This window comes from Corvus kubaryi, unplaced genomic scaffold (assembly GCF_017639235.1).
Source record: "Corvus kubaryi isolate FWS band 111438036 unplaced genomic scaffold, C.kubaryi_AGA036_p1.0 37398, whole genome shotgun sequence".
Lineage (NCBI taxonomy): Eukaryota > Metazoa > Chordata > Aves > Passeriformes > Corvidae > Corvus > Corvus kubaryi.
The window spans coordinates 22,482,274-22,501,615 of NW_024581137.1; the positions used below are offsets into that span (position 1 = coordinate 22,482,274).

At 35.6% G+C, this 19,342-nt stretch overlaps 1 protein-coding gene across 3 annotated transcripts in view; it reads right to left on the reverse strand.

The window, feature by feature from the left end:
- Nucleotides 1-19,342, reverse strand: part of KCNH8 (potassium voltage-gated channel subfamily H member 8) — a 175,596-nt gene that overhangs the window by 98,734 nt on the left and 57,520 nt on the right. For all 3 annotated transcript variants that reach the window (XM_042043885.1, XM_042043884.1, XM_042043883.1), the window contains exons 2-3: nucleotides 18,587-18,820; nucleotides 3,827-3,958 (exon numbers count right to left, since the gene is read on the reverse strand). In XM_042043885.1, coding sequence (XP_041899819.1) covers nucleotides 3,827-3,958; nucleotides 18,587-18,820 — 366 coding nt within the window. The remainder of the gene's footprint in view (nucleotides 1-3,826; nucleotides 3,959-18,586; nucleotides 18,821-19,342) is intronic.

Below are 19,342 nucleotides of genomic sequence, written 5' to 3' on the forward strand. Positions count from 1 at the left end.
CTAAAATAAAGCTCCCATAAAACTACTTGAGAAACTGTTTATTAAAAAAACCCAAACAAATAAATATTTTCCTGCATATAGAAAAGACCATCAATTTGCTTACAAAACATAGTTTTAGGAAGAAAAGGTGGTGACCTGCTTTTCACAACAGCAAAGGATTACAGGTATTAAGCAGATGGAAAGCAGAGTGTATTTCTGCAGTAAACTTACAGGTAAGGCAAACATGTATTGTTGAAAGCAAATTACTGATACTGAAAAATTGAAGCCTTTAAGGATATTGGCAAATTGACTTAAAAAACCAACCCAAACCAAACCAAAACAAAGAAGTGTGAAAGTTGCTGACTGTCATAGCGCTTCTTAGACTGCCAAACTTCTCAGGCATGTGTTTTTCCATTTTTCTTATGTGAAAGATTTAGAACAAAGTCTGCTTCTCCCATTGGTTGATAAGTCTCTTTTCACTGGAAACTTTTATACAGAAGAAAAGCAGAAAAAACCCTGTTAAATTTGTATTTCGAATGACACATTCAAAAGAAAAGGTCACAGACAACCTCTGATATTTGGGCTGGGTAAAGGAAAATAAGGTAAAAAAAGCGGACTTTTGCAAGGCACATTGGCACAAAGGACCAACTGAAATTGTGTGAACAGACAAGATAAAATAGATAAGAAAATGCCTGCAGAAAATCAAAGACAGTATTGGCTCCTGAGATTTGCAAGAGTAAATATACAGTGCACAAGAAGAAAGAGGCCATAAAATCAAGAGATAAAGTTCAGGAAGGTGTCATTGTAAAAGTACAAGGAGAACAAGATTTTACAGAAGAAACAGGTGATATCAAAATTAGGAAAGATCCTAGGGAAGTAGGAGTCTGGAGAAGACTTTTGGAGGCACAAGCATTGACAGTGTGCCATTATAAAGTGCTGGTGGAAGACCAAAGGGGCAGACTTAGGAGAAAAGGAACATGAAAGAATTTTGTTAGATAAGTTTGCTAAGGAGTTTAGAAATTAAAGGGAGATGGAACATGACTATTAATGACCCATAAAAATTATAAAAGTCAGTTCTGGGCAGAAAGCAGAAGAGAGAGACTGAAACAAAAACACTGATAAAAGGGCCTTGCGTGGGCAGAATAGCTTCATACAGAGAATGTTCGTATCTAGGTCCTCCTTCCATACACAGTCTAACCTCAAGAGGTATGCTAAAAAGGCAATAGAAAACTGCATAATGGCAATTACCTTATAGAAATAGCTCAGTTTCAACTCCAAGTTTAAAAAATATTTGATTTTTGAAATGGCAGATTCAGTAATCCTTGAAAAAGTAAATCAATCTCTGAACATTAAAAAAGTTTTTTCATACATCCAGACAAAACACCAACTCAATTTTTTGTTAATACGAGGTGCATCCTACATGCCTGATAGTAGCTGTGGTCTTTACTTCTAGGAGTTAAACCTTCTGAAATTTCAGATACTGAATGAGTTGCACAGATTGTGCTGGGAATTCTTTTCTAACAATAATGAGATGATATTCACCACTGGAGGATTAGTGAATCACTTTGCATAGGAAGAATTTTAATGTTATTAAAAAAGGGCCAATATACCACTACATTTATTTTGATATAGACAGGTAGATTTACATAAAATTAAAATGCTGGAATTCTTTGTAAATGTTTTGAATAAATTATTAAATCCTGTTTGTTATCTCATTTCATTATATGAAACACTGTATTTGTCAAAGCCCCACACTAAGTTACTTTCTGCTTCCATGATGCTAATAACATAAAATGATTGTCATGGGTTTAAAATTAGTATGAAGGGATGGAACAACCAAGTTTCAGGATGGTCCTACACAGAATATGTCATGGAAGAAAACCAGGTGTCAATATTCATAAGTTTGTAGCAATTGAATGGGCATTTGCTGGTGTAGTGTAGCTCTGAGTAAGTGCATTCCTGTGTCAGTACACAGCAAGAGAAGTAGTATTAGTTTGTAAGTGTGCTACAGGACACAGGAGTTAAAATCTGCTTAGATTTATAATTTAACATGGAGCCACATCAAAAGACCATCTTAATCCATCCCAAAATAACCCTGTAGCTAAAAAATGTTTGTCAGATAAACAATAGCTGTCATTTTGCAAGTAATCAGCAACATACCTATTTCAAGTCATCACTGGCATATTGAATGTGATTTCTCACCAAGTCTGTCCTGAAAATTTGCATCACTTGTAAATCATTGGGCTTTAGAGCACAGATGTTCTGACAATCTCTCTCCTACATGGTTCCACTTATCAGGTTTTAATAAATTACTTTCCTAAAAATTTTATTAGAGTAAGGTTTTCTGAGGTTTAAGGAGAAACAAGGTAAAATATTTTTAATGTTTTTATTTTTTTACTTCAAGAGGTAGCAATTGGTTGAAATTGAATATAAGGAAAAGCAGTAAAATGTACTTGTGTTCTAGTCCAAAACCATTTTTCAGTCTTTCAGCTTAGAAATTTTCAAATACATTCAGTGCAAAAAGTGAAGGATGCAAAATTCCCCCCAAAACCCATCTAATAATCAGGCCTCGAAAAGTAAGAAAAATGTGAATTTATTTGTCCAGATGTACACAAGAGGCAGACATCGTAAGCGTAACTGTTGGTTTATAAATATTAATCAGCACAAGAGAGCATAATATTTTTACAATTTAAGGTACTAATATTTCATAAAAGAATATTGAATTACACATCTCTGTAACTGGAATACAACTTTTTTGTTGAAATATGAATATTTAAAACCAGAAGAAATTGAATATTAATTGTTCCCCTACTTTAGAAACCCATGAGGAGTAGAGGTGTTCTAAGGGCCATAACTACGTCGTTTTTGAGATACGCAATATCAATGGCTATCACTGGGTGAAATATTTAAGTAGATCCCAGAGTAGCACCACGTTGGAAAATTCAACACTAATGACACTTTACAGAATGCTGAGAGCTACTCTTTGTGTCTATAGCCAAACTCTTTCTAAGCAGCTCCTTTGAGACGGATAAATTACAAAAGTAAAGTGTTAGTTCACTATGCCTTTACACAATGCAAATCTGGAATAAGTTCACTGCCTTTGATGCACAAGTCGAAGCTCACTGCATAGCCTTCATCCATCCACACTGACTTTGCTTTGTGTTAGCAAAACTTAGCAAACCTTGATTGCACTATACAGTCAAAATTATTTTATGGCAGTTGTGAGCCATTACCATATGACAATTTTCTGAATTCATGGAACAGAATCCTTGCAGTGTTTCCTTTCAGAAGCAAATAAAAGTGAGAATGTATTTCTTATAAATTAATCCTGATGACATAATATGTCTTATAACTTAATAAAATGAAATGAAAATGAGATGAAACAAGAAAATATATGCTTATCAATAGGCAAAATAATTTTAAAAGCTGTTTTAAAATCTGCTAATTGGAAAATAAGAAAAAGTGAATTCATTTATCTCTCAGCCATGCTGAAATTAAATTCACAGATGGAATGTTTGAAAAGATCTAGCTTTTCCAAAATACCAAAATATACCTCTGTAAATCCAGAGAGTAAATAAATTAAATCATGGTAGATAAAAACAAATTTAATTTTTAGGACAAAATATTCTGTCTCCTAAATTCCACGTTTACAGAATCTGTAGCAATATGTAAATAAAAAAAGCAAACAGATTTTTTATCATTCAATGTCATATATTAATTTCTTATTTGGAAATCTAGGAGGTCTCTATATTAAAAAGTGCACACAATAGAGAATGCTCATGCAGGTACAATTCTTAAAAACATATAAATGTTGGTTCTTATCTATGTTTTTGCAATTCACACAAACCTTCCTTTTTGTCTTCTGCAGCAATCTTCACTTTTGTGTCTGTTATATCTTTGAAAGAGGCCAGAAAGAGTACTACATCTCCTTTTTCATTCTTTATAGGAACAATATCCAGTAAGCACCAGAATGAAGACCCTGAAAGGATAAAGAATGAATTTAATTCAAACAGCTGTCTTTTAACAGAGAGAGGGGGGAAAAATGTGAACTGCTTATTTAGGAGGTCAGTAGTCAGGGAATCACAGATGTTCAGCTCATGTAAATCTCTTTGCATTATTGGTTGAAGCTCTGTAATACTGCTGTCTCCAGAAGCAAGACATTAATTGAAATGCAAAATTTATCTACAGCGATCATTCATGGAGTTTAATGAAGCTGCTTACTCCTCTGAAACCATGCTTTCCTTTGAACTCTCAACTGATGTTGCTTATTTCCTGGAATAGCTCTCACTTTGTTAATTTGACATCTGAAGCCTTCATGTCTGCTATAGAATCGTTCTACCTTAATCACGTGATTTGATACTCATTAAAACCTCTGATAGTCAGAGCATCATTCCACTAATTCAAAGATATTTAAACTAATCAGATACCAGACTTAGATTAGAAATAAACTCATTGCATCTTATAGATTGTGAGATAGATATTATCACACATCATCTCTAAAATTAATATCAGCTATCTTCCTTATTACCATTAATGTTCATCTCTTTAAGACTGAAGTTGGACGACTCTGAGTTTGACAATATTTTTAATTCTTGTCAACCTTTCTCTGTTCACACCTGCTACATAATTATGCAGCTTAAAATAAATTCTTACTGTTTTCCCTGATCATGTCACATGTCCTGTTTGCAAGATATGTTGCTCGATTCCAATGACACCATTCATAAGTTTCCTGTTAACACCATTTGGAAGAAGAAAATATTTAATGTCTAGATGTAAATATCCTAGATCCCACTCCCATCCATTCTGGGGTAACTCAGCCCAGCACCAGACTTTTGTCTCTTTCAGGTTTCAGTTATCAGTGCTAACTACCTCCATCCACCATCAGCCTACTAATATTATTTATAAGAAATATAAGTACCACTAAAGAGTTTTAAATTTTTTTTTGGTATGTGTCTTTACACTTCCACAACCTGCTGCTTCACAGCATACTATTTTTAGCATTCGTTTACAAGCACAAGTCTACTTTAATTCACAAAAGGAAACAAGATTAGTTCCCTGGACCACTGCTGCCCCAGCTGACTACTGCCAAATGATCAGCTGAGTTTTGGAGGAGCCCTTAGGAACAGCAAGCAGTTTAGTCACTTCCTGCTGTGCTCTCTTCTGAAGTTTTCAGTTTTGAAAAAGAACTGGGCACAGGAAGATCACAGTTAAGTTTTATAATTTAAATTTTCAAGTGTAAGTTCCCTATATGCCTTTTGAACACTACAGATGAGCATGGCAGGTGAAACAGCAGCTTTCCTTTTGAAAGACCACCACAGTTAAAGGTACAAAAATATGCTTCAAAGGAAATTCATCTGGTCCTCTCTGTCCTGATTAAACTTTCCAAGAGCCACACAGGCAGCTTTGAGAGTAACATTACCAGTTCAGTAATCTGGTAGCGCTTCCACTTAAGGTATTTAAAGAAGGGACAGGGAGAAACTGGAACAGGAGGAAAGAAAACTGGAAAACAGAAAAACTGTGGAAAGAAACAGACTGGCTTTGTATTGGGTTTAAATATTCTTATTTTGAGGTTGAAGGCAAAGTAAGAAAAGATGTCCTTTTAAAAGAAAATAAAACTTATGTCAGAATCAGAAGCAAGACTTTTGATTTTCCTTTTTTTTTTTTTTCTTACAGATTTGACTCTATTATTGAAAACTCTGGGAAAAGCTGCTCAGTAGCATCACTGTCAGAAACGTTTTAGATAGTCATCACCCTCTCAATCTGAAGTGGTCCATTCAAAGAGAAGAAGCATTAAGAAACTTTACTGCTAAGAAATAGAATCATATTTACAAAATATGTGGTCTTCACAAAATACCATCATAACTTCTAAACTGGCCAAACTCATACTGGCAAAATTACTTCCTACCTGGCTGCATTCTAGCAGTAGTTTCAGTGGGCAAGAAGTCACTTTCAACTCCTTTTAAACACCACGAGGAGGGGCAATGATCTTTTAAGAATATGTTTCTATCTTCTCCAGAAGTGGAAGCATATCTTACTCTTTTCAATTGTTTCATGTCTTTTCTACACACACACATGCACACACACACACACACACACACCATTTAAGGCCTGGAAGAAAGTTACAGACATCAGCCATTTCAAACTAACTTAATTCAGTTATAGTAATATTGTCTGAAATGATAGATTTATAGGTTTAAGGGAGTTATTATAACATGGTTCATCATTAGAAATAGAGACAAATCCATTTAACATTTAATGATTTAATGCATTTTCTCTTTTGTATAATCAAAGCACATTTGAATTCTTTACAGGTGAACATTTGGTCACTGAAATTTTTTTTTTTGAACACTGGTCACTGAAATTTTTCCATATCCTCTCATCATTTAGTTTCACTTGCTGTTTCTCTCAATCATATTTTCTGTCATTTTGTTTTCTCATTCTCCTTCTCCGTAAATATATCCAAAAATATTTTGACTAAGCAAAGCAAACACTTAAAATACGGTGTGTGCCACTAAAGAAAACACACACAATACGTCCACAGGCTAGTTCCAGGCTAGTGCCCTGTGCGATGGGCTGTCAGTCCTCGCTGTATTTATACACTCAATCTTTAGAAGTCCTAAACTGAGCTTGTTGGTTTGGGTTTTTGAGGGTTTTTTCTGCCTTTTTTCTGAAAGGAGCAAATGAATATGAAGTTGTCTTCCGACTAGATGAGATGATCTGTTTTAGATCAGGACTAGGTCAATATAAGGCTGCATTCTGTCAAGAGCAGAAGTGCTCTATCTTTCACTATTGAGGAGCATTCTCAGAAAAATATACTCCAATGCAATCTGTTACATAGCTTTTACTGAAAGCCAGCATCATATAATTCTATAAACCAAAAGCAGAACTTTCTCCTCATCATCTCCTCATCAAAAAAAGTAGTGCCCTATTTTGTTACTGTTCTCTTGAATGCACTCATCTGTGAGACAGAAATTCCTTCCCTGCTTCAGATGGCACATTCAAAGGTTTTCTGTATTGTCGAAAGTCGTCTATCAAAGAAATTTCTTTTTGAGGTTTGTTTATATACAGATTCTTTTTATTGCTTCAAGACACCAATCGTGGAAAAAGAGTCTAATCTTTCTCTTGCATTATGAAGGGTCAAAATATATTTTAGTATCCCCAAGGCTTATATAAGCACATCACAGGGAAGGAGAAAAGAAACCAAATGAAGCATAATCTTATCACAAGACAATTTGGCTATAGTCCACCTTTTATATATACATAAAAAAGAGAGTGCTTTATGGTCACTCTCTCAACCACCCTTTCTACCTTTCCTCGTTTTGACAGCTAAAGTCTGTCCGCTGACTGAAATCAAAACAAGGGTCAACAGATCACAGCATTTAAAAGGGAGATTTTATACAAAACCCTGCCATTAGAACGCCAGTAGCCTTCAAAGGCAAACATTCTTTTCACTAGAAAATAAGGCCTGCTTGAACCATGGGACAGACTGAGACCATTAGCTCTGTTGATGACCTGTGTGCATTCACTGTATGATAATAGGCAATCTTTAGTTGTGCCCACCCCAGACAGAGCCCAATGAAATACTCAGAATGGAAAAAAATCTTTGGTGGATATTTGGATATTGCAAAGGTTTCATAATAGAGATATGAAGTGGGATGATGGACAGTAAGTTTATGTAATTCTTTAACATAATTAAACTCTGCACCCATCTTGCTAAAATTTTACTTGATATGTTTTTAGCCATACATGTACCTAAGAAATAATTGGAATGAGTGATACTCATGCAAAGCTGTGGTTTCCTTTTGCTCTCGACAGTCTGGGAGTAGCTTTGTCCAGGAAGAAAAGCTTAAGGCTTCTTTTGACTTTTTGACTTGTGTCAACCATCAGTGGTTATATCCACTTCCAGACCTTCAATTCCTCAGGATTTTTCTTGCCACACTGCTCTCCAGAGGGGCGCTGATGCAGCTTACACAGTCCCTTCCATCATTCAGAGGCCAGAAATGACAAATGCACAAATTTCTGTGATCTATTTCTGCTTCTCTGTGGTGCAAGGAAGAGGGATCAAGCTCTTTTGTGAAGCTCTGAATCTGCACATAACATATCAAATTAACCACACGTAATGGTTCCTAGACTAAAGAATCCAAGTACCTGAAGAAAGAAAGTTTAAATGGTTTGCATATTAGATATACAAGTCTTGTGGCACAAAACAATACCTCTTCAAGGAATAGCAATAATAAGGTATAAATGCATAAGAGGGCAGAATTAGGCTTCACAAGCCATCATAAATCTGGAATATTTCTTTTTGTTTAAGTAGGTGACTCAGTAAACTAAATGGTCTTTCAGGCAGACAAAATCAAGCTTTAAAGAACACTATTAAAACACATCATCCTATTCCCAGGGATTTAGGTAGAAGACAAAGATAAAAATATTTTCATGTAGATAGCTATAATAACTTGTCAACAAGATTGATGCTGAATCCTCAGCATTACAACAGTGTCTTCTTGGTGGTTACTAATTATCAGCAAAATAAACCTGCTGCTGGATGCATCATAACACCAGAGATGTTCGGGTCTGATCATTTCCACTTTTCCATTACAAAAAGTGTTCACTTCAAGACTGACAGACCAGGATACCAAAGAGTTTGAGGAAACCAAATTGTCTCTTTCATCAGTTTACCCAAAGATTCCCAGCCTCACTGATAACACATCATTTTGAAAGTTATGTGGTTTTGACATGATGTCAACATTTTGTTGAGGAGAGCAAAGTACAAAGAAAACAATGCTCAAAAAAATTGCAACTGAACTGAACAGAAAAGGAAAGGAGTTGTAAGAAAAGAATAGCTATAAATTCAAGTACTTTCTCTTTATTAAATATCATAACTTCGACAATGATCAATGAATACAGCTAATGTAAGTTTCTGCTGCTTTAAGCAAAGTACCACCTCATTCTTCTCCATCATCTCTGCAAAAATCAAATTTTTAAGTTAACAAAACCTATAGTTTATTTTTCTTGAATTCTGTTATTGCAGGTGCCAGCCTGTCTGCCATACCCCAGTGACATCCTTTGTCCAGAAGATGTTGCAAAACTAAGAACTCATATGGGCTATCTTGAAACTGACTTATACGGGAACAGGTGGTTGTGTTAACATTTTCATATAGTGGTAAAGAAGACTCAAGAAGTTGTTTCCCCTACTTATTTGTGACCACCAGGTCTTGCTTACATCCTGGAAATAAGTCTCCTTATGAGTTTTAACAGTCTATATAAATCTATTCCAAAATGGATTTATAATCCATTAATGCATCCAAAACACATCCATTCCAAGATTTATTTACATCTCAAACCAGAATATAGTTGTATCCCAAGAATTCAGTAGACCAAAGATGTAATAAGATACTTTAAAAGCAAAGCAAAAATTTTATTTCAGTATGAAAAAGTAAGGAATTATTAATCCAGTGGAGTTGATTTAAAACTTGTTAAAAATAGCTCTCCAATCCTCTATATACCCTACGGAGTGCCACCTGTGATTATTCAAATCTATTGCATCTCATCAGAGATACACAAAACCATCCCTCCATGTCTTCCCAGCCTGTTCTGTGCCCAGCTTCAAGCTATGCTCTGTTCCTTCTGCTACCAGGTAATTCAGTGCCTCATATGTCATACTTCTCATATTACCCAGCATGTCTAACTTTTCCTGCCATCACTGTCATGATGGAGAGACAAAAAGAGGGAAAGGATGTTCTAAGAGAAGACCCTTTTCATCACAGCAATCTCCTATCCTTGCCTTTCCTGAAAACTGTCAATGTTAAGGAGAGAGGATCTTAATTCACAACCCCAAAGCTTCTGTTTGTCACTATTTGCACACCGACTGTTGGTGTTATGGCAGCTCCTAGTTTGAGTGCATGTCTTTTCCAGCCTTAGTGGAAAAGACATGCACTTATCTTTGCGTGCAACAACTAGCACAGTCTGCAGTGAACATTTTATACAAACTAATTTATGAGCTCCAGCACATCTACATTTCAGCTTTGTTTACTCAGCTTTCTGGTCTCTCCTTGTATAGCTTCCACTATCTTTCCTACTTAATGAAACCATTTCAAAATCCTCTAGTTACATTGAGTTTTCCTTGAACAAAAGCAGAAAACTAAGCAATGCCTTTTAATGCCACGTGAGATACAATATCCTTAAGTGTACTACTTTCTTTTTGTCTGCCCTAATTTCCTTTTCCTATCTCCATCCAGATTAGAAAAGAAAACGACATTTAGGGAGATAAATACTTCCCTGATGTAATACATTTACTGGGTTGCAGTTATGACAATTAGAAAAACACACAGGATTATCTAAAAACTCAGTTAAGTCAGAGAGATGCATTCTGTTTAAATGTAAAAAGCTTCAGGGCAGACTCATAAGCATTATCAGTCTGCAACTTACTTTCCCTCCACCTCCAGTGATCATTACTTTATCACAGTTATATTAGTACAGGGCATTCAGCATTTGTCAACTGACTCCTGGGAAAGTAGTAATTGAGACAATCTATTTAAACAAACAAATATACAATACCTATTGCTAAAACGAAAAATAACCCAAGAAAACCAAACAAAAGCAACAGAAAACAAAACAAAATACAGTTTCTTCAATATCTTTATACAAACCGCTTCAGAAATAGTCAGGCTCAGTCCTTCCTGAGCAGTGTAGTGTTTACTTCATTGGTTTCAGTTGAGCAATTTCCAAATAAGCCAAATCTTCTTTCCCTTGATTACTATATTTTTGAAATCTGTTTTCAAAATTGTGTTTATAACCTGTGCTCCTTATTCCTTTTGGACTTTCAGAGACAATATGTAGATGTAATCACAGCAGTAAATATGATTTCTCAGCCTAGTTAGGGATGTACTTTTGAAAAGAAGGCAAGAAATTTTCTTAAACCAGCATGATCTCTCATATATATGTATGTTTGTATATATATTTGCATATATATTCATATATATATAAAACCATGTGTTTATTATTTTGAATTTGTGTCTGATATTTTGACATCTGAAGGAGTTATACATTCACCTAAACGCAGACGTGTTTTCAAATTACATTATTTTGCTTTTAATCTCATTATTTTATTATCTGAAAAGAGAGACTTCAAAGATGGCATGAAATTTCCTGTAAGCAAAAAACCCAGCAATCTCCAAACAGACCACTACACCTATAAAGACGAAAATCACATTTCTAGTTCCAAAAAACAAGTGATAATATAAACAAAAAATATCTGGAAAATATTTTTGTGACCCTCACTTTGGTGTCTCTAGCAGTGGCAGCCCCTGGAAACAGAAGGCCTGGAGTCTGCAGAATGGGAGATCTCCCAGCACTGGTAGAGGTGCTGGCTGCAACCTCGTGCTTATTCAGTTTTCTAAAGATGTGACATGGGGAAAAAGGGGATTCTGCTGGTTACTTGTCCACTTACATTGCAAGGCTACATTTTAGAAATGATCAATTTATTTTGCACTGCTTTTTCCACAGGGTTAGGTCAGAGAATATTTTGCTCTGTAATCCTTGTCTATTATTATTGTCTTATCTGCTAATATTAATCAGAAGTTATCAGCAAGATTGAGGATTTTCTGTTGAGGCCATGATTCAAGAACTTTAACCTGCACTTCATATGCAGTCCATGGCCACCTTTCTGGAAGGAAGGGGCTAAAGCTGGGAATTGAGAAGGAGTCAAGTCATGTATTTGAACTGGTAATTCCATCCTGTCACGTTTGGGGTTTTTGTACAGAAGGATTTTGAAACACACACTGAGCAATTACGTAACCTGGTAAAGAGGATTAATCTCCCCAATTCACCACTTGCATCCATGTGAGTACATGCTGTAAACAGACTCTGAGCCTGCCCAATGAAGCAAATTATAGTAACCCCACCAGTTGGAAAGCAGTAAGTTTTAACCTTCTAGTTATTTAACTGCTCTATAAAACCAAACTACTTTTGAAATTCCCTACCCAAATCAGTGAGAGGATTCAATAGACACTGCTAACATGACCCTCCTACCACTGGTCTGCATCATAGTCCAGTACATGGATTTAGGGATCATGGACAAAATAAGGAAATGTCAGCAGAAGAGAGGAATATGGTCATCAGGAGAAATGGTACTTTGAACTTTCTTTATCCAAAGAACAACCTAAATATGGTGAAGCACAGGGACCCAAGTCAGCTTTTATCTAAAGCTTGATTTAAAGCTCATAAAAATAAAAGATAGCAGACTCAGTATGGCCATAAAATTGTGAGAAAAGTTGAAGAGTGACTGGTCTGATGTCTTATGAACATCCTACTGCAAAATAAATACCCATATCTCTTACTAAAAATGGATGTATAAAAAGTAGCACAATGAAATACCTTTTAAAAACTAAAAAAAAAAGCATCCAGCAGTACCAACACCCATTCATACCAGGTGCAGCTGGAAGCCCAGGGTGCCTGTGTGGAAATACTAATTGCATCTGTTACCAGTGAAGGGCACCAAGTTGTAGCAATGTAACAAGTAACAGGAAAATTTCATACAGATTTATTTACGTATCAATGTGGTCGTAGGAGACCAAGTCTTTTCTCAGGGATCTATGCTTTTAATACATCATGTTGCTACTGGAAGAAGCTATTAGCCAATATCACCGTGAATGCCATCAGAACGGAGTATCAGCACCATCGGGAAGCTGCAGTCTTGTTAAAGTCTCATTAAATTCTAGGAAAAGGTCTCAGATGGTTTGATCACATTGCACACAGGGGATTTTGCTGCTTTTATTTTTTTCCTCCTAACTGAAATTCATCCCCTTGTTTTGTCTTCTCTCAGGTTTTTGCTGACTGCTTCACCCAGGCCTCTGTTGAGTTTAAGCCAGGGCACTACAGAGGAGCACAAGCCTGCTCTAACTCCCCCTTCTGCTGCAGAAGCTGGGACTGTCTTTAAAACATCAAAACACTTCAGAGGCACACATTAACTTTCATCAGAAGCCATGGGTCAATCAGATGAAGGGTTTGGAGAGAAAAGGAACCAAAAATTCCCTCTTCTGTGAAAGAGAGGAAAATAAGGACTTGTCTTCTGTCTATAATCTATACTGCTTTTTAAAGAGGAAGACTTCCCCAAAATCAGTGAAATCTTCTAGTAATTACTGAGCTATATGAAAGGGGAAAATGAAAAAGAATAAGAAAACAGAAAAAAAAAAAAGAAAAAAAAGAAAAGAGAAAAATAAAGAAGAAAAAAGAAGAAGAAAAAAAAGATTCCTTTTATAAAGTTACAAATTATTTTTTAGGGCTCAGGTAGCTGCAATTAGATATTACCTTCAGATTAATCTTTCAGTATTGCTTGCTTTTTTTATTTCCCTCATCCTGTATTTTGTACCATAATTTAGCAAATGTGAGCAAGCGTACCACAAAAGCTTTCTTATTTTTAGACAACGTTTTTAAGGCAGAGAAGCAGTGAAGCAGCAGTGAGGGCACATTGCTACAAACTGCTCTGTCAAGCAACTTGTCAATGGGCTTCCTCTACATTAATAAGTAGATGTCCCTAGAAAATTTAGGTCTCTCTATGGAAATACTTTTTATACAGTCAGAAAATTCTAATAAATGTGTCTTTTCTTACTGCTGGGTTTAACTTCCAAAAGACATGGTGGATTTCAGGAGATTGTTAAAAAAGGCAGCCAGTTAATGTTAGACTCCCATATTTCAAAATACTATAGGATATTTTTGGACAATCATTAAAAGTATAGGTTTAAACTTCTTGTTGGAAGGAACAGATACTATTTCTGCAATGAGAAAAATACTTTCTGTAGAGAAGCTTGAGGAAAACCCAATTTTCTTTCATTGAAAAATAAATTAATTTCGCCTCAATTTCTTTATAATTAATTGATTCTTCTACAATTTTAAATAACATTCTACTCTTTGTCTAAAAATAGCTTTTCTGTTTGCTTAACACAAGGAATGAATTAAATATAAGTGATGTCATGGAGCCTTTGCTATTCTCTAGCCACCTTATTCAACCACAAACATGGCAGAGGCAATGGATGATATCTCATGGCCTGAGCCTTATTTCGTTTGCCTGTGGCTGTCATTGCTGTTCATGTGAGAACGCTGTTACACCCAGACTTCAAATTGCCTTTTGCATGATGAATCCAGTAGCTCAGTAAGAGGGTCTGAGTTTTACACTTTCTCTACTCATAATTCTACCCGTATGAAACAATACCTTAATCTTGATCTTCCAGATAAGGATACAGGTTTATCAAAACACATGAAGAGACAAAATACCTTCATTTAATATTACTGACTTTTAAGAAATGAAGAAATAAATACAGAAATTAAATATATCATATCTTCCTGTCCTTATGATTTACTCACCAAATCTTTAGGGACCAGGAACTACAAGGCACATGCCTAAGACATAACCCAGAAAGTATTTAAATCAGTGTACACATAGAAGATGAAAAAGTGCCCCTTGAGTCCTGGTGAACCATCACAGATGAAGCAAACTCTGCTTGCAGCCAAGTCCTAAGGCAGCTTGTAAAGATAGTCCCAGCAATGCCCTCTTGCTCCAGTCCTCTTACAGTGGGGATTTTAACTATGCACAAAAGCTTGTGCAAACAGCCCTTTTTCTGGGGTGCACAGACACAAAGGTCACCACAGTGAAGTTTCTCAAACAAGCATAAATCACTTGCAGCCACTGCTGATTACATTGTGTTTTACACAACTTATACATACACAGAAAGATGCCGGTTTCCTTTCAGTGAAGGAAGGCTGTGGAACTACTACATGTTTTAAAAGGTTGTGTGTAAGCACAGACCTCTTTTCAGACACTACAAACCTAATTTTGAGACATAGGAAATAAGCCTGATGGGGTCATAGGGGACCCAAGGTGTGACCTTCTCAGCAACTGAAGATGGAGAGCTTAGACTGGACTAAGTCACTGATTATGGGACTTATTGTAGCATTATCTTAGGCTGTAAGAGAAATGGAAAAATCCACACATCTGCTCAATTGTACTTCAGTTTGAGGAATGTGAAGACCTCATTTAACTACCTGTAATTGCTACTTACAAATTTCAGCAGAGGTCTGACAGGGAAAAAAAGAAACGTTTGTTTAAATATGGTTCTTCAGCATAGTGTCCAACCGCTTTGAGATTGTTCTAAACAAGACATCCAGGAGTGAGCGTTTTTCTCGCAACTCACTTGAATTCTGAAAGGCTAATTTACATTTTCATTACCATAATTGACAACTTAATTTGTTGCAGATGTTTTAAAGAAAATGTAGAAATAGTAACAGAAAAAAAAGTTAAAAAATCAGCTCCTAAGCAATATAATTTTAAAACTTTCTGGAGAAGGCAACAATCATAAAATTCCTTGTCTTTCAATAGTTTTCTTTTCTGATTGTCTTCAAGAAACGAATATAGCTCTGTCAAAGAAAAAGCTAGAAACTGACTGAGGAACCAAAATAAATACTGAAGCTATGATGAAAAGTGTATTTTGAGTTGAATTTTCAAAAGACATCTCTCTCTGAAGCTGCTGTATCTGCTGCAGTACTACTCTGTGCTAACATGGCAGAAAATATTCAGGATGAGAAGGTACGGCCAGTTTATCCTATTCTAAGAATTTATTAAAATTCCAAAATGAGAACACACATAGACAAATGTTCTTATCCACTTCTAGTGGTTTCAGAAGGATTGGTCAGAGCACAACTGCTTAAGATGATTCTTTTCTTGAAATCCACACCCAAATGACAAAGACAATGAAATACTGCAGTTCATCTGACAGAAAATCCACTTTACTCAGCTTCCTACCCAACTCCTTGCACACCACTCTTGCTGCAGTATCAGCTCAGAGCAGTCTGGAATTTCCATTAAATTTCATGTGGACTGCTGGGGTTGCTTTAGTTATAGCAATCTATCCTTTAACTAACAATTATTGAGCAGAGGTGCTATGTGAATTCTTAAATGATGGTTAAATAACTGTGAAAGATCCATATTCAAGCTTAATAAATTCAGATCAAAACTACTTGTTCAGAATGAACAGTCTAATTTACTGATAAAAACTGAATCAGCTTTGAAGTAAGTTTAAATCAAATTTAAAATATTGAAAAATATGCCAGGTAAGGAATCAATGCATATTCAGTTTTGTAACCTTGAATATCTGCCCCAAAAAATAAGACAAATATGATCTACATTTTAGACCAAATCCAGAAGAACAAACTGAGAGTAAGTTATTGTATTCATACATCCATGTTCCTTATACTAATTTTTACCGTAATGTTGTACTAACCATTAAGATTTCCATAAGAATTCTGAGGCACTTCAGTCTATTCTGTGAGCGCAAAATTATCCCTGAGGCCTGAAAGTGCTCATTTGGTCTTGTAGTTAGGCCCACAGAGCAAGGCTGTGCCAAACAGCAGACTAAAGCCAGATAGGTGGTCCCCCTCTCACACCCTAAAGCTGTAACAGGACATTGAAATGTGACCCTGTGATAACTAAACATTGCTAGTTACTTGTCTCCCACCGATCTATGCTCCTAGCATTACACAGCCCAAATGACAATTATTTTGCATACTGGATAAACTGGAATGTATCCACACAATCATTTCTGGGATATTATTCCCAAAGTTCTTATGTCTTAAAATATTTTTTAAACCTTTTTCTGCAACAAAGATGAAGTTGAATAAGCTTAACAGCTTCAGAAGTTCAATTTTTTCTCTGGAAAAAAAAAACAACCAACAAACCCAACCCAAACACAAAACCATTTAGCTAAAATGGGTGATCTGCCAAATTTGGAGCCTGAACTTTGCAGCTCTATTGAAAAACCAAGATTATTTTTTAAGACAAATTTTTCTTTTATACAAGAAAGTCTCATGTCATTTTAATACCTATTCATTTCTGTTTCCCAGTGGTGCAGAAACACATGAAAATGAAAAATATAAGAGGCAGTCTGGGAAATTTATTCCTATTCAGAAAATATATTGGAGTGGCTTCCAGTCAAATTATACACAGGGATGCATGTAGGATGGATAGTGGGAATTCTTTTAGCCTCAACAATTTCCCTTTATCTATTTATCTGTGATTCAGCTACTTCTCTGATAATTGACCTGCAATTTCTTTCTACCTGTATTAATAATATCTATTATAGCTTTGAAGCACCCTTTCATAATGTAAAGGAATCACAATTTATCCTTCAGGACAAAGAAAATGAAATATATGTCTTAGCTTTACTTCTTTAATTTAAATACCTTGAAATATCTTCTTACCATGCCCAGTTATCACTGTATAATACTGGAGAAAAGGTGCTCTTATCCCTCCAGGTCAAAACTATTTCCTCCCTATATCAGAAATGTTTTGCGATTTGGAACTACTTTGTTTGAATATCCTTCCTGAAACAATTCCAAGAAACTATGTGAATCTCTTCTATATGTTAAAAAACAGAACCAAACACCCCCCACACACTCCCAAGCCTCCCCAAAAAGACAAGACAAGGAAGCATTTAGCAGGATATTCCATATTAACTTCAAAATTTAATCCTATGGAGAGCAGCAATCGTGAGCACAAGCCAACTAATCAACATTTCTCCTTTTTGTGTTAGTGAAACTGAAGCTGCCTTCTAACACTCTAAATCACTTTCTTATCACTATGTAGTTTTTACTTTTAGAAAATAACTTCTTAAAGCATATAATAATAATAACAGTAATATTATTTAAAGGGAAAAGGTTTCATTAATAAAGATAGAAGTAGGGATAGACAATGGCAAAATGTGGTCTAGACATATGCCTATAAACTCTTAACTATACAATAAAAGAGAAAGTGATACTCAACACCCATGGATCCAGTGAGCCCATGGATCTCTAGGCTCCTGTTACACTGGTTGAAATCCTGTCAGTATCTCAAACTTAGTGTCACGTGTTTGAAGATCACATGAATGTGGCCATAGGAATATATGGAATAAGCACCCTGAAGCAGCTGGATATAGCTGAAAGCTGGGAAGTGTGCATCATGGGCTTCTCTCTTCTGTGCCTCAGGCATCTCGACTATGAAATTGTCCTTAGAAATGTCTTGCCATAGGAGTCAAAGATGTGGTGCAGCTTGAAATTTCCTGTAGTCTGTGGGGTTACTTGATGACCAGAAATTTTCTTTGTGTGACAATACGGACTTGAACATAAATTTTACTTTTCCACTTCTTGAAAATCATTGCTATTGTGTTTATGTATAGCGGCTGTTGAGAAGAAATCACTTGGCTCACGCAGACATCTGAGCATTTTAGTGATGGGATTTACGTAGCCTGTCTACCGTATTGTGAATATGAATATTTTTATTACAGCTTCAGCAATAAGGGATAAAAACGTCAATATAAGAAAAAGAAGAAAAAGCAGTGTCATACTGAATGCAAATAACAGTTTAGGATCCTGAATTTCCTCTATTCAGCCTAGTAACATACTTATATAAAATCAATAACACTAATATAAACATAGTCTCAATGTGTCATTATTCAAATATATTCTTGTAGGTTTGATGATAGACACACTAAATCATTACATAGAAATGGACATATATATATTATATGCATTTATGCTAAGTTTCATTCTTTAGGACCAACAGAATAGGAAAGAAACTTACCATTCTTCTTGTAGAACATGATTTCTCCTTTAAATTCTATCTTTTCCTCCAACGATTTCTCAATTTGAAGAATCATCTGCTCATTTGTTTCAGCACCAAGTAAAAATTTGCAGCTGCAGCTCTTCTGCATGACTTCAGTCCGTGCAAATCCAGCAAGCTCACAGAAGCCATCAGAGCAGTAAACAATGGGGAATCCTTTAGCCACCTGAGCATTTGCAAGGATGAAGTTACTATCTGCAGAAGAACACAAAAGTAAAATATGAATTAAGTCTAAATTCTACACCGCTTGACATAGTTCTTTCTTTAGCATCATAAGAAGGAACAAGTGGACAGACATTTAAAAACGTTTAAGTCCCAACTGCCTGCAAACAAGAATCTAACTTCTGGTTTCAGACTATTATTCTTAAATTAAATCAAGTCTAATAGTCCACAGATCATCATACAATAGTTCTTCATGGCTTTGTACAGTTTGCCTCACTGTCTCCCCTCAAGGAATACTTTATTATGGCTGCCTCTGAGGTAGGTTTCAACACATTAAAACAACCACTTGACCAAACACTGGTGAAAAATATCAAAATTTTGGAGAAATTTGAAACTTTATGTTATGCCGCCACTCAGACTACTCTGCAGTCTGAACAGCTGATGTAAATGCAGCTACATCATAAAATACCAAAAAATCTCCATGGTCTCAGTAAGACAATGTTGACCTATATCAGCACTCAAAGTAATGTATTCTATATGATTTTGCAAGGGAAT